Below are 24989 nucleotides of genomic sequence, written 5' to 3'. Positions count from 1 at the left end.
TAAAATTTCAGAGAAGCATTTATTAGATTAAGACATTTTTGTATTAGCAGCAATTTTATTTACCAAACTAATTTTATTTGGTCAGTTAACAAAAATTTTTTTCTCTCTAGTTGAACTTTGTAAGATATTTTGTCTTTTTTAGCAGCTCTTGATAATAATTGTAAACACAATTGAAAGCTCGAGATAAAAAATAGCCCCTTTTATTGACTCCAACCCATCCAAAACATTTATATATTTTTTCCAAACCAGTCACAAGTACTTCTTTTTTCTTATATATATATATATTATATATATATATATATTATATATATATATATATATATATATATATATATATTATATATATATATATATATATATATATATATATATATATATACATATATATACATATCTATGTATGTATTTCAAGGATGTATTATCCCACGTTATTCAATTGCCTCGGCGGATGGCAAGGAGGAATATCAGTCTGAGGCCGAAAAATCAGCAATCTCCGCTATGCTGACGACACTTTAGTACTAGCATCATCCACAAATGAACTTGAATACATCATGAACAGACTAGATACTATTAGTCGTGAATATGGACTAAAATTAAGTCCATAAAGTGTCCGTAAAACAGTTTACGTCTGTAGGGTTATACAGACGGGTCTAAAACTGCAGAAAGGTCGGGTGCAGAAGTAGTGATTGAAATTTAAAAATTTTTGTTTCACTAGGAGGATATACTTCTGTACTTCAGACACATATTTTTGAAAATTTGTCCTGTGCAAGTGGAATTAACAGGAGAACTTTCGAACTGAAACCGCTCACCATTGACTATACCGTTCTGGCCAGCATCATTTTTGAAGTATGGTTCAATGATTCTACCAGACCATAAAGCACAGCAAACAGTCAGTTTTTCTGGATGTAATGGTTTCCCAACATATATTTGATTATTATCTTGATCCGAATTCGATTATCACCGAATCTACGAATCTATGTACCTTGCTAGGTGATGATGTACCTTCAATTCTTGTATAAGTTGGATTTTGTAAGCATGCAAAGCAAGATTTATCTGCAAAATCCTCCATAAAGTGGATACACGTATCTAAATGATGTGTACGGTGGGATAGACGGATTCGGGTCTCCCTGTATGCTACGCTCTACAGCAGCAATAACTTCTTCTGTATGCGCTATACGAGGTGTCTGTGGATGCATATTATCATTTAGAGTAATAAACTTGCTGCAAAAACGTTCCATGATTAATCGACTTAATTGCTCTGGTGGAGTATTATGTTGACCATAAGATGAACGTAGTGAGCGATACGTTTCTCGAACAGAATTTTCAAAATAAATTTGTACAATTTGGAAGCGTTGTTTAGGTGTCAAGTCTATTCATGCTGAAATGCCAAACCAAACTTAACATAAATCACTTTGACAACTGTCAAAATGGCAGACAGTTTGAAAAGTGTTACCAACTTACATTTCTATACCTCTAAAAAAACACCATTTATATGCACAGATAGCTAAATAGCTATCAGGGCTTTTATAAGCCCTAAGGTTAGCTCTAGACTAGTATGGGAATGCTGATAGGAACTCGACAGGCTAGCAGAACACAACATTGTTACACTGGTATGAGTTCCAGGACATCGGAGAACACAGCAATTAAAGAGCTGGCGAACTTGCCAAAAGAGCATCAGCTAGAAAAAATCCTAGATCCCAGGCGACAAACACTTTTTGGATACTACCGAGTGACTCCAAAAACATGTGGAACCCATCTTTTAGATCTGTACAAGCTGGTACAGGGTTCCAAATCCTGGCATGCATTAAGAACTAAAAAGATAGTTGAACATTTATCTTATAGTAAAAGATATTCCGTGAATGAACACACAATGATTCTGATAAATAAAAACATATAAATTATTTATTTAGGGCTTGAATGGAGACATATATACACGTGTATTAAAAGATATTAAAAGACATTATCAATATTTATTAATTACGACCATATTGAAGATAGAAAAACGCAGCAAGGCGTACAAGAGCCTGCCTATAAAAATGTTAAGACTTGAAACAAAATGGACTGTACTGCTTTGAAGTTATTATTCTCGCTATAGTTTTTATTTGTAATAACAATATATAACATAAATATATATAACAATATAAAAGATTGAAAATTAGATGCACCCATATCATGTAAATATAATTACGCGTGAAAATATTTCAGCATTAAAAAAATAATTAAATTTGTATACATAAAGATTTACAATAAAATAAATACAATACCAAACTAGGGACAATAAAATATGAGTCATTGCAAATATGTTTTATAGCTATAAATATAAAGCTACCAAAACAAAAAACAAACAGGGCAATAAAATTAATACCATTAGTGAGTATTTTAAAATTATTACTTACTTCTTTGGAGTCATTATTTTCGTTAGTATTTTTGGCCTTAGGTTTTTTGCTTATAAGGGACACGATAGCCATATCTACACTGCATAACGTCTTTATTGATTACGCCAAATAACTTGTTGAAGATGACGGAAATACTTAAAACTCTGTGACGAGGAAACCTTAGTAATAATCAGTTGGAAGCCGTGATACGAGGGCGTAAGAAAAATTAGTTTGTACAAGGGGAACTCCAAAATAATTATAGTAGAAGTTAGATTGATGCAATATATAATCCTATAAGCGACAGTTTTTGACACAACAAAACAGTATACTGAATCCATGATTGTTTTTACCAATGAAACATGTAGCTAAACAAAAATAAGAAACAACAAGATTTATGGAATGACGTATATCTCATCTGAAAGTAAATTGACTCCAAAAACCCTACATTTTTACCAGGAAAAGTGTCACATAGATATTTACTTCTAACTTCGTAAGATTCATTCGTAGTATCATTATTAATTTGGAGGTAAAATGAATATTTTTATTCTGGAACAGTGACACTTTTCAGTAGTTATGCTTTGATGTTCGAAGTGAACGTATAGTTATTTATCACGAAAACCGTTGTATTTCGAGAAATGTACTAGATATTTTTTGGCGTTTCGACGAAAAAGTGAAATATTTAGATTTAGGTCGTTTTTCTTGACAAGGTAAGTATGTATCTTAATACATTTTAAAAAAATTATAGTAAGATTTTAAGTTATGTCATGATTTATGAAGTGTTTGATAAAATAAATCTTACTTCTTGGTTTTTTTTTTCGGAATGTGACACTTTTTTCGAAAAAATAGATGTTAGTATTTACAATCATTGTTAAAGTATTTAAGGTAACAACCCATTTATTGCATATTTTTATCTACTATTTTTTGTGAATAAATAAATATTTTAATTATTCTTTTAGATGTCTTAGCACAACAAATCTCACCTTCTTGATATAAACAATAAAGAATGGAAAATTATAAGCAAAGTATCAGATAAAGATATTAATGTTATTTGTAGTAGCGAAATCAATAACGTCAGAAGAGAATATAAAATAGAATACCCTATTGTACTGGAAAATTTAAGAGCTTTAAGATATGTTATCATCTGATTTAAGAGGGAAACATGGACGTCATGTTAAAGTTACGAAAAAATAAAAAATAATATCAGAGCATATAATAAATAGAGTGGAAAGCCACTTTTGCCATTCCAAAACTGAAAAGCAATACATAAAAGGAGGTAAAACAATTACATAGCTACATAGGGATTATAAAAAAAATTGGAAGAGAAAAACCAACCGCTTGCAAACTACATGATGTACGCTCGAATTTTTAATGAAGAATTTAATCTGTCTTTCTTTTTTCCAAAGAAAGACCAGTTCGAATTATTTGTTGGTCATAATACCGCTACGGAAGAGTAGAAAAAGGATCTACAGATCAACTATGACGTGCATAGTATAGAAACCGATTTATTTCAAAAAGAAAAGGAAAATGGTGAAAATTATATTAACACAGTTGCAGTCTATGACCTTCAAGTGGTTTTATCATGCCCGTCTGGAGAAGCCTCGTCCAGGAAGCAGGACAAAAGGAGACCGTGATCAAATCTGGAGGGTAATAAAAAATTATCCAGAGATACAAATGGTACCAGATGCAATGCAATAATCGTCTTACCAGGAAAAGAAGAATGGGAGTTAAATAAAGCAATTCTCAAAATTGCAAATCAAAGATGGTATACAGACAGCTCTAAAACTGATGAATGAACTGGAGTTGAAGTTTGCGGAGGGAAACCAAAACTAAGCCCTAGTGAAAATCTAGGTAATCACTGCACCATCTTCAAAGCAGAAATTTATGTTATAGAGATGTAACTGTAGGAATTGATAAAGAGTTGGTTTGGAACTTTGTTCAGAATATGATTCGGATCGAGAAAAGTAACAAAATAAGTTCACTTTGGTGCCTGAACATGCTGCTATTAAAGGGAGCAAAATAGTACACCTAATCACCAGCGGAAGTACAAAAGAAACAGTCATAGACCCAGAACATGTTATTGTTATAGCAATAAGCATAGCCAAAACAACGATATTGGACTAGGTGAACGTGAAGAAACGTAACCACTGGTAAGAAAAATGGGTCTTATAAATCTTCGAAGGCTTTTATACACGATCCTTTAAAGAAGATATCCAAAGATCTACTAGATATACAATCGAACTGCCAGCTCTTTTAAAGGCATTGAAAGCGTGTCGAATTGATCGTAGGAAATGCAGCACGTACAGTACGTCTGAATATGATTTACTAAAAGGCAAATATGATGACGAATTTAGTTCCGAGCAATCCTTTAAAGACAGAAAACGTCTAAATTGAAGTTGTTGACAGCAACATACACTTTGGACATATATAGTAAAAATGGGAATGGGTCATATACTTCCCATCTCCAGGGATGGGAAGTATATGAAGCAGAAGCGTATGCAGCACATGAGAAATACTGCGTGATACTTTTGAAGGTGATATCTCTATAAGCTTAAAAAGAAGAGACTTTAATCAATGTATTGCCTGTTCTTGCATATTGCGCAGGGACACTACTATAATAAGGATATCTGCACAATAATTACAAATGACACAATGTAGAATTAAAAGATCATTGTTGGGCATAACGTTGAGAAATAGGGTTAGAAACAAACAAATTCATTGAAAAAGTGGTGTAGAGGACATTATAAAACACATAGCTTAAATTAAATGAAAATGGACAGAAAACATGGCTAGAGTAAAAGAAAATAGATGGACAAAAAAATCTTGGAGATGGAGAGTGGATATATAAAATCCGGAAAAACTACCCACGAGCTGGACTGACGACATAAAGAGGATATGTATTTACTGGACGACATAAAGATGAAACATCACGAAGAAATAATTCCACACTACGGCCTCAGAAAACAATGTATCGTTCATACTTTTATCTCGTCAAACTTTTCAAGCAACCATAATAGTAAACATAAATTAGCCGTTACCTTATTTAATATGGCCGTAGCAAGTAAGTCCTCGTATGTTCTATTATTCAGATCTGGTGGTATTGCTGTACCCTGTTGAGGTCGTTGTAGTTGTGGTAAATTTGCTACTTCGTGGAGGAGTTTTTCTATGAGCTGCTTTAAGGCTGCATGTGCTGTACATGGTGACTGCTGACCCGTTAAAGGAAGATCTAAAATAGAAATCAATAAATGATGTATAATTTGTATAGTAATATAATACAATTATAACTAATGAAATTTTAGGGTAACCATAATTTTTTAATTTTAGTCATTTTTTGAAAACTAGTTTCTTGTCGAAAAGGTCATAAAATGTAAAATTAATAGAAAGTTTCTCGCTTGGTTGATTTTATTTTATAACCAAAAATAAATGCCTTTATTTTGTTTTTTTATCATTTAATACAACATAATTTTTATTAGATTACGATCAAGTTGGGTGGATAGAGTCACGTATGTCGAGGTGTCGAAAAGAATACAAAAACAGAAAGTGGATTTAAATAGAAAAAAGTGCATTATCTGGGACATGTCATGAACGGCGAGCATTATCATTTGCTCCAATTAATACTACAAGGAAGAATACATGCTAAAAGGAGTCAAGGAAGAATACATGCTAAAAGGAGTCGAGGAAGAAGACACCTCTCCTAAGTTGAACAATTCCTAGTCCTAGTCATATCTGAGAGTTGTTTAGTGACTTTGTACTACGTATATTTTCTACTAGCATAAAAAAACAGAAAATATTACATTGCTTTAATTTGCCTAAAAATTCATTGGAATTTTTCTGTACACCACATACCACTCGCTTTCTTACATTACATCAATCTAACCCTAATTCTACTGCATGCATCTCCTTATATTTTCCCATGCCTCTGTAGTACCTAGGTACTTAAAACTATTACTTTTCACAATAATTTCACTATGCAAAGATATTACTTTATTTGTAGTAACTCAATCTTGTTACCCAATAAAGCACTCATAAGTTCCAGCCTTGGAAGCGTTACAGTCTTTAAAGGAGCAATGTAGGTAACCCGTTTATAACAACAAGCAGCATATGCTTTTAAACCTGCGTCATAAAAGGAGTGAATTTCAATATAAGAAATTTCATGACATGAGAAAATACATCTTGGTATGTTTATGTCCTTGAGAGCAGAGAGATTAGTTATCAATTTCAACCATTCATTTAAAATATTTTAATCCACGGAATCCACGGATCCACATCATTCCAACTAATTTTAGAAATCCAAATTTTTTGCATAATAATTTTAGTAAGCACAGTTACGGGATTATTGAGCCCTTGTGGATCAAACATTTGAGCGATAATAGAGACTACTTTCCTTTTTGTGTAATTATCCTTTATTGGCAATTGAGGTACAGAAATTGAAAATATATTAGTACTGGGGTTCCAACAGATACCTAAACATCGTTAGAAGTATTTTCTGGTGAAATAACATAAGCAGAATTTGTAGAGAGAGTAGAAACATTTTCCAAAAACATTTTTGAGTTAGAGCACCATTTATGAAGAGAAATGCGTGCCTCGTTAAGTAGGTCAGTTATCTTATTATAAGTCTTTAGGAGAGTTTGCGTGTCATTGGTTCCATATAGAATATCATCTACATAGCAGCCTGTTAAGAGAGCGTCGGAGGCCAATGGGTAGTTATTTTGATGACAGTTGTTTGATGACATTTTGATGAAGAAATATGTATAGAATCGCTTCTTTCCTTTTTTTTTTGCTTTTTTACTTCGATTTATTGATAGTGAACTTAAGGGCTGATTCAATACATTGACAATGATCGCAATTCTGATTCTGACAAAAAGAGTTATACAAATATCATTAGCTTTAAAGTGCTAGGGGAAGTATCAAAGATATTCAAAGATACAAAACACAGATACAAAAGATTTAACATACAACACCGGTTCTACACGTTGGCGCATCTATCACTTACGCACTTTTCACAGGAGCGCCAATACACCCCGGTCTTTACCTGCCGGGAGGCCAATTCGCACTGAACTATAAAGCGGGGTACAGAGAGAATGCGGGAGCGGGTTGCACACACGTTAACACGAGAGCTGAGCGAACGAGCTGGTAAAATAACTAAGAATACAATATTATAAACAGGTTGTTTTACAACAGAGATGAAGAATTAAAGAATTAAACAGATCAAAAAAGTCTAAGGAACAACACTATTATTCTACTTTTTTAATAAAAACTCAAAAACATTTTTGTGTTAATATATATAATTTAATTTAAAAACTTGTTCTCTACTTATCAAGGTATGCCATGAAAATTAATCTTTCAATTTCAGTGTTTTATTGAGTCCAGAGTAACAGCGCCTCAAATTTGTACGATTAATTTCTGGAAATTGTAAAGAAAAAGTGCTTCAACTTTTATAAAGAGTCTGTATTTACTTTAAAATTTTATTAAAATAAGATTATTCAACGCAAAGATAGTCATGGAGCGTTGTGATTTAATACATGTTCAAACGGTAAGTGCTGCGAATATGATTGGGGCTGGTCTTTCACAAGCACGTCATTTTGACGTGTCTCGGAGCGTGATTTCTCGATTGTGACGTCGATGTGAACAATTTGGTAATCTCGCTGAAAGACATGGACGTCATCAACATACAACTACTTCTCGACAGGATCGGTATGTGGTAGGATTAGCTTGTCGAAATTTGCATATAACTGCTCGTGAACTCTGTGAAGCCTTAGAATATACCCACAAAATTACTGTAAGTTACCAAAATTTGATTAATAGATAACATGAAGCTGATCTGCACGCCACACGTCCATTGTTCCCATGTGTTCCTTACGTTTGAAACTACTGTAGGTCCCGATTTGCGTTACATGCAGGATAATGTAAGGCTACATACTACAGCAACAGTAAGAGATTGGTTTCATCATGAGAATTTAACACTTCGACCGCGTCCAGCACCATCGTCAGTTCTTAATCCCATCGAGCATGTATGGGATATGCTTCAGGGGCGTATTGCTCCTCACCTGCACAATTTTCTAATTGGACAAAATCTTCAATATCTTCTTACACAGGAATTGATTCTATAGCCCCAAATCAAAATTGACAATTAGGTTTCCAGGTATGTTTATTACCAAATTAAATTGTCTTTGCAATTCGTAGGTACAGTTATTGGACTAAAATATTTTTTTTTTGTTATAAACCCAACAATTTACTTGTGGTTAGTATTGTTTGGTTATTGGGTTTATATTTATTTGCATTGGCTTTGGAATAAATGGATCTTCGCAAGGATACTTTTTCATCCTTTATTGAAGACGTTTCGTATATGAATCCATACATATCATCAGTTAATCCAAAAACAGTTACATAAGCTTACATCCACAGAAAAATTGCAATTGTAAGTTATTTTTTCTATGGATATAAGCTCATTTAACTGATTTTAGATGAACAGAATTATTGATTCATATACGAAATATCTTCAATAAAGGATGAAGTTACAAGTATTCGTTTTTTTTTTCTTCAAATTTTCTTGTTAACTTAGTGAAGAACAAATAAATTGTCAAAATAGGTTCAAACTTTATATTTATGTAGAGCTATTAGAGAAATATTCACCATGTAAAAAGTTATGAGGACTCAAATTTGGGTTAATAATAATAGAATAAATTTTAACTATCCACCCTTTCACGCATAACAAAGGTGTCCAGCTGCCGGATTCTATGTGATATTCGTTAACTTTTTCGATTAATAATTTCATAAAACATGAACATTACTTATATTGCATATAGGTCAGTAGCGTAACGAAAAAGTAAAAGCAAAACGACTGTGTTTTACATTCTTCAATTCTAATATATTATAATTTTCCTATATTAGTAAGAAAAACAAACTATAAACATATATACATAGACATGTAATCAACATTATCCGATACTTTTTTTATGACATTGAAATTAGGACAAGTAACAAAAATTATCTTACCTAAAACCACTTCAATAACATAATGATAAAGATACAATCCAGCTGCAAATAAGGTCCACACCGTGGCAACAACACTTGATAAAATTACTAAGAACATGTTAAAACTTTAAAATCACAGATTCTTCTTATATTAAAACTACTTTTTGGCGATGATATCACAATACGATTTATGCAGACACCTTTTAAGAAACGTTGCGGTACACTCTCATCTTATCTCTATAAATATAATGACTAAAATAATAAAATATTACAAAAGGGGATTTGAATTTTATGAGTTTGTGTGAGAACAATAAACAATTTTTTAGAATTATTTAGATTACCTTTTGAACGACTTTATCAGTTGTGATATATAATTTTTAAACCTTGGTTTGTCGATTAGGTTATTATATAAATTAATATAAGATCCTTAAATTCTTAATATTTTTTAATACCAGAGTTTGTTGACATGGAAAATGATAAATTTATATGGTCATGGCTTCTTTGCCCTTATTACTACAGCTGCTAAGAATAGAAAAAACAAAGATGAAAAAATTGAATCTGGAGATTTTCTCATTGATAGAGCAAATTATTTTTATTACTTCGTGGCAAATTTAGCTAATCTATAAAATGGGTATACACGCGGAGAATGTCACAGAACCTATTTACCCACTTCAAATATTATAACATATATCAACTTAAAGTGGACAAATATTTGTAACTATATATTATATGATGGAATAGTTGATAACGGAATTCAGAGAGATTAATAAAGAATAAAATAGCAAAAGCTCATCAAAGCGAAACGAGACGAATGCGAATCAAAAGACAGAACGGTCAAAACGGAGAACACAATAAGAGCACACTTTTTATAAATAATATGATATAACAATTTTGAATAGGAATGTTAGCTATAAATACTCTGCCTTCAGATATGTAGCTACTACTACTATTCGATGAGATCCAACTTGACCCAATTATGTCTTAGTATAAAGGAAGACAAATTTGGGAAACTCTTATGCCATCTGGTTCATTTTACGCTACTATCTATAAAATAAATTCAATTAAAATGTGTCTCGAAGGGAGACAGATTTTTTAAAATATATTTTAGGTAAAGTCACGACTAAATTAACTATATTTTTTTATGTCGTTTATTGTATTAAGTTTTAAAGCTCAATTGATAACTTATCACTACTTTTTGCTTAATCTTATTAATTTGATTTATTGCAGGTAAGACTTTTTCTTTTATGATTATCGCAGCTACGTTTATGGTTCTAGTTAATACTGAACGACCTTTAAGTCACAGAAAATAGCCCTAACAACATAAGCTACCCATTAACCCTTGAACGCCTAACCGAGGTACCTCAGGAAAAAAAAGGAGCTGGGGTTCCACCCCAGTGGGTACTAGAAAACTGAGCAATTTTGACAAGAAAAACCGTTAAATCAAGATGAGCTTAAAAGCATTATTCAAAATTGGAATGATAAATCAGATGACTCGAAAATGGATTATGATGAAGTTGCAGAAAATGAAGATGACGAGGATGTTACAGACGTGAGAAAAAGAATACAGTGTAGAAATTTAAAGTGAAGAGAGAACCAGAAGGAGTTGATAAATGTGATATAGATGATGCAGTCCATAAATTGCTTGTCGTCATTTTCATTCAACAAGAAAGTTATTGAAATATATAGTTGATCCTCCTCCAGGTATCACTCAGTATAGTAATAGTGCCAATTTTATAGAAATATTAAATAAATAGAATAATATAATAATATATTAAATAAATAGAATAAAATATATAGAAATATAAAACATAATTTGTTGCTACACAAATAAAGAAACAGATAGATATTTTGACGATGGAATAAAAAGAAGCCTACTAATACAAAGCAATGAATTCCAGTTCATCATCATCAGCCTCTCTCAATCCACTGCTGGACATAGGCCTCCCCTGTTTGTCTCCAAAGTGTTCTATCTTGTGCTTGCTGTATCCAGTTTTTTGTTGTCTTTCGTAAGTCGTCTTGCCATCGTGTTGGTGGTCTTCCTCTGCTACGTTTATCGGCTCTTGGTCTCCATTCAACTAGTTTGCGAGTCCATCTTCCGTTCTTTATTCTGGCACGTGTCCAGTCCATTTCCATTTTTAGTTACAAACTTAAAATGGAAAAAATGGAATTCCGGTTACAAGAGAAGAATTAAGCTGTTTTATCGGTGTCCTTATCAAAGCAGGTGCCTTTAGATATTAAACAGAATCTAACAGAGAGATGTGGTCTATGACACATCTATATGTTGATAATGATTATTTTTTACTGCGGCCATGTCCAGGGAAAAATTTGAACAAATTTCGGTATTTTTAAGATTTGATGACAAGAATAGTGGAAGAGATAGAACTGGAATAAATGGAAAGAAATAGATAAGCTATATCTAGAAATAGATATTTAGAGAAATTTGGGATAGGTTTGTCAGCAACTGTCAAAAGTCCTTCGAGCTATACGAATGTATTACAATTGATGAACAATTGGTTTCCTTTCGAGAAAAATTTCGTTTTCGACAATTCATTATCAAATCAATATTTGCATTTACAAAGGATCTTTCCATGGTATCATATGTTTCGAAGTAAAATAAAATGGTTCACATTATGTTCAAGTCAGCACAATGACAATCAGTCGTATGGAAAAAGATGGAGAGACAAAGCTTCTTATGATATTAGATTATAACAGGACCAAAGGTGGGGTCAACAACGCTGACAAACTCATACGAGAATATTCGTGTAGTCAAAAACTTTTAGATGGCCTTACAGACTCTCCATAAATTTGAAGATATTTGTACTTTGAATTCATTTGTCATAAGGAATGAAAAAAATCCTAGTTGTAAAAAACAAATTCGATCTCGTCGACGAATGTTTTTGTTACAACTGGTAGATGAACTTGCTAGAAACAATATGAACAAGCGTGCCACATTCCATCCATATGTAAAACAGCTCTGACTAACTGCGGCATACTTGTAAACATGACAGAGGAGGGACGCGAATTGGCCACCTGTACTAGAAAACAAACTAGATGTTACTAGTGTCCGAGAAATATTGATCAAAAATTAAAAACAATTTGTGATCAGTGTAAAAAATGGTCTGGTGAGCAAAAAAAAAATCATTACTTGTGGAAACTGTTATGTACAATAACAAATAACGTGAATTATAAAAAATATATTACCTCCACTTTACTTATTATTACAAGTTATATACCGGAAAAACTTTTGTGTTAATTTTAACTTGTAATATGTATATTTTTTTGTTTTTTGCTAATAGAACTAAAACACTTTACATACCATTTACAATTGCCAACTTCCTCAACCCGAAAATGCCAAATACCTCGACATACATTTAGACCGCCATCTAACTTGGAAAAACATATATTTATCAAACACAAACAGATTGTGCAATTAAATTAAGTAAAATGTATTGGCTTATTGGCTGCAAAATTGTCCTTTGATAACAAAGTTTTATTATACAAGTCCATCCTGAAACCAATTTGGAGTTATGAGCTACAAGGCACCGCTATTATTTACAATATAAACATCTTACAGAGATTCTAAAATAAGGTGCTGAGAGCCATAATTAATGTACCATATCACGTTCCCAACGGGCTGATTAAGCACAATATACTCTAGAATCCATCAAAGAAGCCATAAAACAGTTTAGTTTGAAATATTGTGAACGAGTTCAATTTTAAACGTTCCAGAAGTAGGTAGACTGAAACCATTACTGTCATTCGTAAAGTAGCTTCAGGTGTCAATAAAATTTAGTGAAGTGCATGCAGACTAATAAAATAGAAATTTTAGATCAGTTTTAAGGATGTTACTCACTGAAGTAACTCTCTACACATGTCAGTATATTTAACAAAATAAATGTTTATTGTCCATGTGGGCAGATTGCTGTACTCAATGGAGTTAATATTGTTCTGAAGCTATATTCTTGTGGCACCTTAAGGCAATTAATATTTTAACTTTGATCAAATAAAAGGCATATATCGAGCACAGTTTAATTTAATCTTGCCCAAGTACTTTCGATCCCTAGATCATCTTCAGGGGCATTTCGTCAATTGCGGCCTATCTGACAAGAACAAAATGTCATAAACATATAATTGTACATTACACTACACTACAAAAGGACAAACAAACACTTTAAAATTATTAAAGATAAGCTACATTGCGTGCCGAAGCCGGAGACAGACCGACAGCCGGAGACAATTCTGTCTCCGGCTTCGGCACGCAATGTAGCTTTTCTTTAATAATTTTAAAGTGTTGGTTTGTCCTTTTGTAGTGTAGTGTAATGTACAATTATATGTTTATGACATTTTGTTCTTGTCAGATAGGCCGCAATTGACGAAATGCCCCTGAAGATGATCTAGGGATCGAAAGTACTTGGGCAAGATTAAATTAAACTGTGCTCGATATATGCCTCTTATTTGATCAAAGTTCATTTATTCGAGAATTCAACCTTATATTTAATTAATATTTTAATTGGGAATAAGCCACAATTAAAGTTTAAAAAAATAAGTTTATTTGACATTTAGATTTCCACTTGAGAAATCGTTCTCAAAATACAAAACATTAATGTTATGTATTCCGCGAACGATTTCCATAGTGGAAATTGAAACGTCAAAAATAAACTATTTTCAAACTTAAATTGTGGCTGAGTTCCAATAAAAATATTCATTGCAATGGAGTTAAATGATAAAAAATCCTTTAAATGTTTAAGTAAAAAATTTTTATTTTTTGTATTTTATTTTACTGTTTCTTTTTGTTTCTCTCTTCCACTTATTCCAAAATTTAATTAGTCATTCAAGTATAATTTTTGCTTTTTTATCTGTCTTTATGTAGATTTTCTTGGCTTACAGTCACTATATAGTCCAGTCGTCAGATATTTAGCCTTTAAAAATTATACGAACCAGCTGAACTTTGCTTAGAATGTCAATTTTGTGACCCCAAAAAATATGCAAAAAAGTTTACCACTCCTACACCCAGCTTCCCCCAAACCCACCTCGCAGGGGGGAAATCGATTTACGAAGAATTTGTACGCCCTAGAAAAAAATGTTTAAAATAAAAAATGTAGCTGAGATAAGTTTTCCAAAAAATGTTTATTAGTACTTTTGTGTAGGATTTTCTCAGAAACAACGGTTGAAGCGACCGGCGACGTTAAAAGTCAGTTACGCGCCCGAAATAAATTTTAAATAAAACTTGTATCAACTCCACGATAAAAATTCGATATCTTTTGATCAAAGTGTTCTATCGACAAAAATTAAAATGCATTGTAAAGACGAAGAGTAATTAATATTTAAATGGGAATAAGCTAGAATTAAAGGTTAAAGTAAGTTTATTTATGTTTCTATTTCCACTTCGGAAATAGTTCTTAAAATACAAATTATATTAGTAAATTAAACAAATTTTGTTTTTTTGTTACTTGGTGAAAAAATTCTTCTAATAATTAAATTTTATCTAACTCATTTATATCGACAATTCAGACATACACTATACATTTTAAAGTAGACGACTTTAAAATGAGATTGCCAATATTGTTGAGTTGCGTTCCTGGGACGACTTTACTTGTAAGATACTTCATTCAATTACATGAAATCCACTTTAACTTGAGAATATCCGTCAGAAAAAAATCATAGCATGTAATTCGTCTTTAAAAAGACAACCACATGCCATGATGACAGTAAAATTCTCTTGTTAGTGATTCCATAGTAAATCATGAAGAAAAAACCAGGAAAGAAACCTCAAAAGATTGTTTGGTCTTACATTTAAGATATTTGGTCTTACATTTAGCCTACTACATTCTGCCGAGGAATTTGCGACACAATTGGTCTCATTTAGCATAATTAGGTCCTAATTATGCTAAATGAGACCAATTGTGTCGCAAATTCCTCGGCAAAATGTAGTAGGATCTGGTTGCCCATATTAAAAGAGGAAGTTCTTAAAAGGAAAATAACAGTATTAGTAAGTCAGTAACATATCGAGGATACATTATTTCTGTTTTTTTAAATAACAAATGTATAAAATCAGAATTTGGTGTTTATTGAGAGTAAACTAAATGTAAGACCAAATACTTACCATGTCGGGATAGTATTATTTGGTTTTTTTCCTGCTTTTTCCCTCATGATTTACTATGGAATCACTAACAAGAGAATTTTATTGTCATCATGGTATATGGTTTTTTTTTAAAGACAAATAATTACATGCTATGATTTTTTCTGACGGATATTCTCAAGTCAAAGTTCATGTAATTGAATGAACTATCTTAAAAGTAAAGTCGTCCCAGGAACGTAACTCAACAATATTGGCAATATCATTTTAAGTTGTCTACTTAAAAATGTATAATGTATGTCTGAATGTCAATATAAATGAGTCAGATAAAATTAAATTATTAGAAGAATTTTTTCACCAAGTAACAAAAAACAAAATTTCTTTAATTTACTAATGTTTGTATTTTGAGAACGATTTTTGAAGTGGTAATTAAAACGTCAATAAACATAATTTAACCTTTAAATTAGGCATTTGAAATATGTCTAAAATCGCAGATTTTAAACATTCACATTACAAACGATCGCACGTCGCAAGAAATATCTCCACAAATACGAAATTAAGTGTAATTTGTAGTTAATGCTGTCTAGTTTAAAAAAAACGTAGGTGTGTTATCAAAAGTAAGCAGATTAAAACGTTTTAGATCGTTTGTAATGCGAAAGTTTAAATTCAGCGTTTTTTAAGCATATTTCAAATGCCTCACATTGGTTGTCAAAACTCCAAACCGAAATTGTATGCTATAGGGTTTAAAGACTAGACTCATATACAATGGAAATTACATAGTGACTGGTCAATAGAAGTAATACATCTTATTGATCTCTTATGAATAGTAAAAAATAGCAAAAATCGCTAGCGTTTATTTATTTAATACTTAATACTACTTAAAACGAACTTTATTTGCGGAAAAATACAAACACTGCATAAAAGCTCCACTCTTCCCCTTTAAATGGCAATTTTATTTTTGTCGAAATGACACAATCAAAAAATATCGAATGTTTACAGTAGAGTTGATACAAATTCTATAGAATTGATTTCGCGAACGTAACAGATATTCAAAACCGCCGGTCGAGTAAACCGTTGTTTCTGAGGGAACGGTTAATTCTACACAAAAAGTGCCACTAAACATTTTTGTTTAAAATTATATCAACTATAGTTTTAATCTAAAATATTTTTTTCTAGGGTGTACAGATTCTTGGTAAATCAATTTTTTCCATTTTTGCCTTCCTACGAGGCGGGTTTTAGGACGAAGCCCGGGGGTAGGAGAGATAAGCTCTATTGCATCGGATTTTGAGCTCCATAAATTCAGTTATGCTGAGTGACCTTGATGTCGTCCGACCACCTTATTGGAGGACGTCCTCGATTACGATAAGTATCTTGTGTTTATTCCTCTGCATATTCATCTACTAATAACTAAAGTAATGTCAATCTGAGTGCTTACAATTGCCTTTTTCTGTTGAAGATTTCTAGTTACTCAACCGAGATTTTTTGACCTTAAGTACATATAAAATAATATTATAATAGTATAAGTACAAAATACATAACTACAAATAATATATAATAATATATTTATATATATACATATATATATATATATATATATATATATATATATATATATATATATATATATATATATATATATATATGTATATATATTGTTAACCATAAAATCGATTTTTTTAAATATAATCAAAGCAAAAATTTATGCAAATAAATTTTATGTAAATATATGTGTATTTCGGTTGTATATTTGAGAACTGTTCTTAATATACACATTTCTGGTATGTTTGTTTATCGCGAAGACAGTATTCTCGAACGTTCTGATACTGCATAGTACAGAAATGTATCTCCACTGCTCATGATGAGGATATTCTAGCATACTGTTATAAGCAATAAACGTATATGAGATATAGATAAAAGTTGGGGTGTAAGGAGTGTAAGTTGTGTCGGACTTATAATTATAACATCAGGTGACCCAAACATCAACCCTGCCTAAAAGAAAACATAAACGAGAACCGTTTTCACATCATCATCATCTTTATCATCTATCACTTGCATTCACTGCTGGATATTGGTTTTATCCATCCTTTTCCACTGTTCTCTATCCTGTGCTTTATGCATCCAATTTTCTGTTGTTTTTCGTAAGTCGTCAATCCACCTTGTTCGTTGTTTACCTCGGTGTCTTTTTTTCTCTAGGTCTCCATCCTATCAGTCTGTTGGTCCACCTATTATCATTTAAACGTGATATATGAACAGTCCATTTCAAATCAAATCTGGCTTATCAAATCTTTTTTATGATTTCTGTTGGTATGTGGTTTCTATGTATTCTGTTTTAGTCTTCTCTTTTACTATCCTGTTTATGGTAATTTGGTATCATATCTCTTCATGTTATCCCCAGCATTGCTCTTTCCATTGCTATTTGGGTTACTCTTAATCTACTGGCAACTTTTTTAATCAATGTAAATGTTTCAGACTAAAAACGGACTTAAGTAGTCACCATTAATATTTATTTCCTTTGTAACCCAATCTATGTAGTTCCTTAACCACACACTTCCTTCCACACTAATTCCTCGCTCATTCCTATATTAACTGTAAGTCATGCAGTTAACCAGATGTTGTTACTTTGTTTTATCAATTTAATGTATCTATGGTCTACTTGACTTTGTTTCATACTGCCGACAATTCCACTATATGAGTATTTCATCATGTCACAATATAACTATTATTTTTAAATATATATGTAGACTGAGGCACATTACAAAGAGTAGATACAATAGCGTAATTGTCCTATTACAGGTAAGATTTTAGTAGTCCTATATAGAAATAGAACTAAAAAAAAAACATGAGAATAGCGATAATTGAAGACAGCTGTTAGCACCTTAGTATCCCATGAAACTGTTTTAAAAACAGGAAGTAAAAAGAAGGATGTTCATCAAACATCAACAGAAATTTCATAATGGAAGTTGTTTTTAGGCTGTGTATACTTGTGTTATTTTCTTGTGTTACTTTGTGTTAATTTTATAAACTTGTAAATCATAGACATTTAATTATATATAGTAAATAAATTATGTTGGTTAGAAAATCGAAAATAATCGCATGCTTACATAATTTAAAAAGATAAATGAAATTACAAACAATTTTTTGCAACTAATAAATAATTGGTTGTATTGATGTTTTCAAAAGAAGTTTTAATTATATAATCCACCTGATATGTATTGACCTTGAAGCTTTAGACAATGAACGGTTAAATGTTTATATAAATTTTAATTCATGGGAAATAATGACTAAGTACTTTTTGTGAAAATTGTAAAGGATACAAAAATATAAATACTACAATTGATTAAAATCTAGAGAATAATAGAAAAATATATAAAGGACACAGAATTGAAAACTGTTGAAAACTAAAATTCCACCTATAAGATTATACAAGCATATAAGATTTTGTATATGGCATGTTGTATATTTTTGTTTTATAATGGTGGCACCACACTTCGCTATATGTTATTTGTTATGTGTGGCTTCGCTGTATTCGTCATCATCATCATCAATGGTACTACAACTCTTCGTGAGTCTTTGCCGCGTTTACTATTGCCTTCCATGTTTGTCGGTCCTGTGCCAGTAATTCCCATTGTCGCACTCCCATTTTCTCTTGTATTCGCCCAAATATTTATTATTCGTCAGTGAATAACAAATACGCTACTTCACACTTTGTCGGCTAGCCAAACATGCCAAATATTTGCGCCATGTGTGTTTAGCAGAATCAAAATGGACATGGACGTATTGAGGGTCGGTGCAACTTATTTTTACTTAAATGCAAGTTTACCAATACTTGTGTCATGTCATCAAGGCTGCATCTGGTATAAATTCAGAAATTTTATTATCTTTTCATTTGTTCACTCTGTGTCACAGTAGGTCCACCACAAATCAAAGCGTAATAGGTACGATAGTATTGTATATAAACACACAAATTTGTCAAATTTATGGTTCAAGAATAACGAGCATTACAATAAAGTTAGGTTAAGATAAACAGCGAGACAACCACCGGTGCGAGTGAAGCGTGGGCAGTCGACACATACATTCGGTGTGCATTCGGCTTATTCGTTTCCTTTGAAGTGTGTAAAAAAACTGACAAGTGGATGGCTAGATAAATATGAAATTTGAGTGTCTCTAAAATTGTTAAAGGATTAAGTAACTATTTAATTTAAACTACTACCTATATAATGGTTTAAAATATGTAGATACTTAAATAGAATAATATGTACCTACTTCCAGATATATTTTAGGAGAGTATCAAACTTTTTTAGCTGCAGCATATCAATAGTTGGCAAATTTAGAAAAGTACTTTAGTTAGCATATTTGGCTGTGAAAGCTGGGCAATGAACTCTGAAACAGAAAAATAAAGAATAGATGCCTTTGAGATGTATATATACATAAGAATATTAAGAATTCCATAGGTACAAAAAGTAACCAACGGTGAGCTACTTTGGCCCATGAGTACACAAAGAATTACTAAGCATAATCAAGAATAGAAAAACACAATATTAAAGTCATGAGTTGGGACGTGACAGATATGAATTACTCCAAATCATAATAATAGGTAAAGCACAGTGCAAAAGATCAGTTGAAAGATGCCAGAACTTGTGGCTAAAAGACCTAAGGAGATGGTTGAAAGGCGGCTCATCCGCAGAAATCTTTTGTGTAGCAGTTTCCAAAGTGTCATTTGGATCACACCTTTCGAAAAGAATCGGCGCAATAAGAAATAAGAAGAAGAAATAAATACATGACAATATCCAACTTACAAAGTAAATAAATAAATTTAGGAGTATAATTTTCATTGACAGATTAAAAGTATATACAGTATTCTATTAAATAAATTCTTTTTTGGGAAGGTCAAAGTTTTAAAAAGCGGCTGTACAAATTGATTTATAAAATTTATTATTAATTAGAATAAATAACACCCAAGACATATATTGATCTTCAGTAAAGTATTTCGGCATCACTCTAGATGAAAAACTGCGCTGGAAAGTTTAGATTTAAAAGAAACTAACACACTTTTCCTAAAAACAAATTCAAGGCCTATTATTTGTATACAGTTGTCAGCTGCGACGTTATGCCACCGCCAGTAATATAGCTGTCATCTAGAAATTTAACAATACAATGCTGTAGATGATATAGATATATATCATCGAGTTAGAACCTATGGAGAGGACATCACGTGACTAAAAACGACCTCACTTCGGCCATATTGTTAGGATCGTTTTGACAGATCGTGTATGATTGTTTATCTTTGTTGTTTCTAGAATATTATAATACTTTTATAAAAACTGTAATATTATATTGTGATAGTAAATAATAATGGTTTCTTGTTCTCAATGTACAGCAGCAGCAATGTTAATAAAAAAATCTTCAGGAATAACGTTCCACAGGAAAGTATACAAATATGTAAACAAAGTAATGGCCCGTACTTCAGAAAATAAATTAATAGTATTCATAAAAAAATCTTATAAGTAAGATAGATCGTGCTATTCTTGAGAATACTCAAATATCTTCACCCTAAATATCTTAAAATTTCTTATTAACTACTACAACATAATTATTTTTATTTCAACACAGTATTTCCATTGTGATATTCGGCAGATATTAAATTTTGTTTTTTTTAATAATAACTTTTCTAACTTTGTTAATTCAACTAAATTTTTAAGTGTCACTTAATTTGTAGTTATCAAATATATAAGTTGTTAAATGAACGTATTTATTTTATTTCATACCGTATATTCATTTTACCCTTTTAAATATTATTTATATTATTATCTCTTTCAGATACAACTTGTTATTTGACTGTATTAATTTATTTTTATGTATAATATGTCGTGTTTTTAGTGTTTACCGCGGGATAAATAAGTCATAGTTTATTAAAAATGTATTGCACTTTTTTAGATTATGAAAAAATCTTCTGAATAAGTAGTCATATTTGTATAGTAGTTTTAATATTATTGAGTCAGGCCCTGATTTCACCGCCATATTGGTATGATCGTTAGCCACACCTACTGACGCCGTTTTTAATACACACGTTAATATGCTCATAGCTTCTCCATTGATTCTAACTCGATGATATATTATATATATATATATATATATATATATATATTATATATATTATATATATATATATATATATATATATATATATATATTATATATAATATATACATATATATATATATATATATATATATATATATATATATATATATATATATATATATATCGAAAGTAAAACTGCAAAGATTTCTGTTGACTTAACCAAAATTTAGATTTTTGCTTTAATCTGAGCAAAAATTTTTGGCGAATTGGTTCTTGTACTCGACTGGTACAGAAGCTCTAAACGTGAAAACAAATCGTTTTTGTCAAAAAAAGCACTGTTGATTCTTTTGATGGAAAAGACTTGTTTTTACGTTTAGAGCTTTTGTCCCAGTCGCTCTGATGATGCTTTTTGTCTTGGTCTCCACTCGATAATACGTTTTGTTCATCGGTTGTCTGATAATATGGCGACGTCTTCTGTCTAAAGACGGCCACTCGCGATACTGCGGTGTCGTTCATCAAAATCGTCGATGATATCATTCTGCAGTACTGCATCATAGAAACCAGTTTCTCTGTGGTAAAATTGTAACGATTTTGTTGGATGCACGGTCACAGACGATCAAAATGTTTGTCAATTAGTCGAATTCAATAAAATTTAACTACGTCGCAGTATCGTCGCGCGATTTTTTCGATGATGTCTTTTGTTGTTTTTTTTACAACGTAGTTCTTCGTTTGGGATTCGGTCTCCCAGAGAGATACCCAATATATGGAGCTCCAGAGTTCCATAGCCCCCCTAGTCACGCGAATATTATTCCCAGCCTTTTTTGTGAAAATAAATGTTTCTGCTCCATAAGTGAGTACTGGTTACACCGATTGCTCAAAAATTTTTCTTTTGACACATACGGTAGGTCCGATTTAAATACATAGTTTTATTTACCAAACGCTGCCCAGGCTAATTCTATACAACGGGGGAGCCCACATATCTGGTTATCTCTGCCTAATCAAATTTCATGTCCTAAGTACTTATACGATGCAGTCTGAACAATATCCGTTCCACCAATCGCAGTATTTCGATTTAGCACCAGATAAGTCATTATTTGCGTCTTGTTCGTATTAATCTTTAGTCCGACATTTAAACATGATATAATTTTTCCAACAAAAGGAGGATGTCATTTGGGAATCTCAAATGACTGAGATTTTCTTCATTTATGTTATGCTCGTTCAGATCTGCCTTCGTACAAGTATGTTCTAAAAGCGTCGTGAATAGCTTTAGAGAGACGGTGTCCGCTTGCCGTACTCCCCGCTGTATGCAAAATTTATTTTTTCTTGTTCAGATAGTCTTACGCTAGCTGTGACAGTTTGGTAGACATATTTAATTATGTTAGTGTAGCGATGGTCGTGGTATCGAATGCTTTCTCGTAGTCTACGAATAATCAGAGCCAATATATATATATATATATATATATATATATATATATATATATATATATATATATATATATATTGTTATGCTATGTAAAATTGAAAATAATATTGGCTTGCTCTTAATATATTTCAAAGTATAAAATATAATAATTCAAAATATTTCAACTGATAAACTATAAAAGATATTTCGAAGAAATGAAAGTCCATTATCTTTGGATTACCTGTAGTAAACAAAATTTAAAGATATGCATAAATTATTTTCTTTGTAAAATATATTTGAGTGAACGTAGTGAAATAATGGAACAATGAAAGTGGATTTTCCAAATAGACTTGTACGCCGATACGGTGAATAAGACAATAGAATCGAAATATTTAAAATGTATAATTCTCCGTTAGTTTTTAAAAATTTGTAGAACCCATTAGCATGTTAATAGTTTTTAGGAAATTTATAATTGTAGGTAAAATTGTTTGTTTGTTATCTAAATGGTAGATGGGGATACGTATGACAAACTTTGATTGGAGGAGATAAAAAAAGGTGGAATAGCTATGTAGGAATGAGAGTTTAGCTAGATTTTTGAAGGGAAAAAGATAATCAGTTGTTTTCCAAGGGTGCAAGGCGAACAGTCGTTGTTCTTTGGTGGTTCACAAGTGATAGTAGGCATTAGAAGTGAATGTTTGTGAGTTTTCGTGTACTAAGTTTATCCTAACGGAAGCTGATCCAGTAAAATATTGTAAGTCATACTTTTCTACTTATATATTCCAAGAGTCACTGTTCAGGCCGGAACAAGAGATTCAGTTTATCGAGAGGAGAAGAGGCTAGCATCTTTTGAACGATACGTGCATCTGAATGAGATCATTGAAGACGAGAGGCTCGCAATAATTTGTTGTAAGATTGTTGATTACCTAGGGAACTGCTAAGAATAGATAGTGTAGGCTAGAAGGAACAAGGATTTGGACAACTCATCATCAGAGAGATAGTTTTTTTGCCATTCGTCAGTTTTTCTTTATCAACAAAGTTTTTTTTTAATTGGTTCAGAAAAGATAAAAATATTTATCAGGAGATATAGAACAACAATTTTGATTTGAAATTTTAATTTATATAGTATATAACATTAATTTTTAAAGGTTCACGTACGTAGAACAAAATTTTGATAATCATTGTATGATATATTTTTTGTTTAAGATATTTGAGTGTGAATTTTATTTCAATATATAATTTTGTATCATATACTATATGTTTATTATTCCGGTATTCCTGAGACCTTACCTATCATATGTAAAGCATAGATATTGAAGCACGAATATAACCTTGAGATAAGAGAATTAAATAGTGTGATAAAATCATATCTGCATCATTTAAATAAGTTTAATTAATTAATTAATTAATTAGCTAATTAATTGCTTGGCGCACCTCTGACTTGTAATATCAAATTAATATATATATATATATATATATATATATATATATATATATATATATATATATTAATATATATATATATATATATATATATATATATATATATATATTAATATATATATATATATAAGAAAAAAATTATTTTTGTATTAAAAAAATGTTTTCAAAATTATAAAAATTTTCGGAGAAACATTTGTTAGATTGAAACATTTTTATATTAATTATTTTGAAAATGTATTAGCAGTAATTTTTACATACTAAACTAATTTTTATTTGCTCTTGATAATAATATAATAATTGTAAACACAGTTGAAAGCTCGAGATTAAAAAAATAGTTAACCAATAGCCCTTTTATTGACTCCAACCCATCCAAAACAGTTATATATATATATATATATATATATATATATATATATATATATATATATATATATATATATATATATAATCAATTTATAAAATATAAAATGAGTGTGTGATAAGTTAATCTATTTTCAGATTTTGAGGGTTTAAAATTGTTACAAAAAAAATTCATACAAACACCAAAGAATTTTCTCAAAAGTACGCCTGTCTTAACAGGGATTTAATAAGAAACGACTAATGTTAATAAGGGCTAGCTATTATTATATTTCCTTAATATTGG

General features: G+C 31.1%; 1 protein-coding gene across 4 annotated transcripts in view; it reads right to left on the bottom strand.

Annotated features, from left to right (window-relative positions):
• The window catches only part of LOC140452342 (uncharacterized), a 262587-nt gene that overhangs the window by 104757 nt on the left and 132841 nt on the right, over positions 1 to 24989 (bottom strand). For 3 of the 4 annotated variants that reach the window (XM_072546552.1, XM_072546533.1, XM_072546543.1), the window contains exon 4: positions 5411 to 5598. In XM_072546552.1, coding sequence (XP_072402653.1) covers positions 5411 to 5598 — 188 coding nt within the window. Of the gene's footprint in view, positions 1 to 5410; positions 5599 to 9368; positions 9585 to 24989 lie in introns of all 4 variants that reach the window. The other variant, XM_072546559.1, reaches the window with a different exon arrangement.

Source organism: Diabrotica undecimpunctata, chromosome 1, assembly GCF_040954645.1.
Source record: "Diabrotica undecimpunctata isolate CICGRU chromosome 1, icDiaUnde3, whole genome shotgun sequence".
In the NCBI taxonomy this organism is placed as follows: Eukaryota; Metazoa; Arthropoda; class Insecta; order Coleoptera; family Chrysomelidae; genus Diabrotica; species Diabrotica undecimpunctata.
This window is presented reverse-complemented; position numbering and strand designations above follow the sequence as displayed.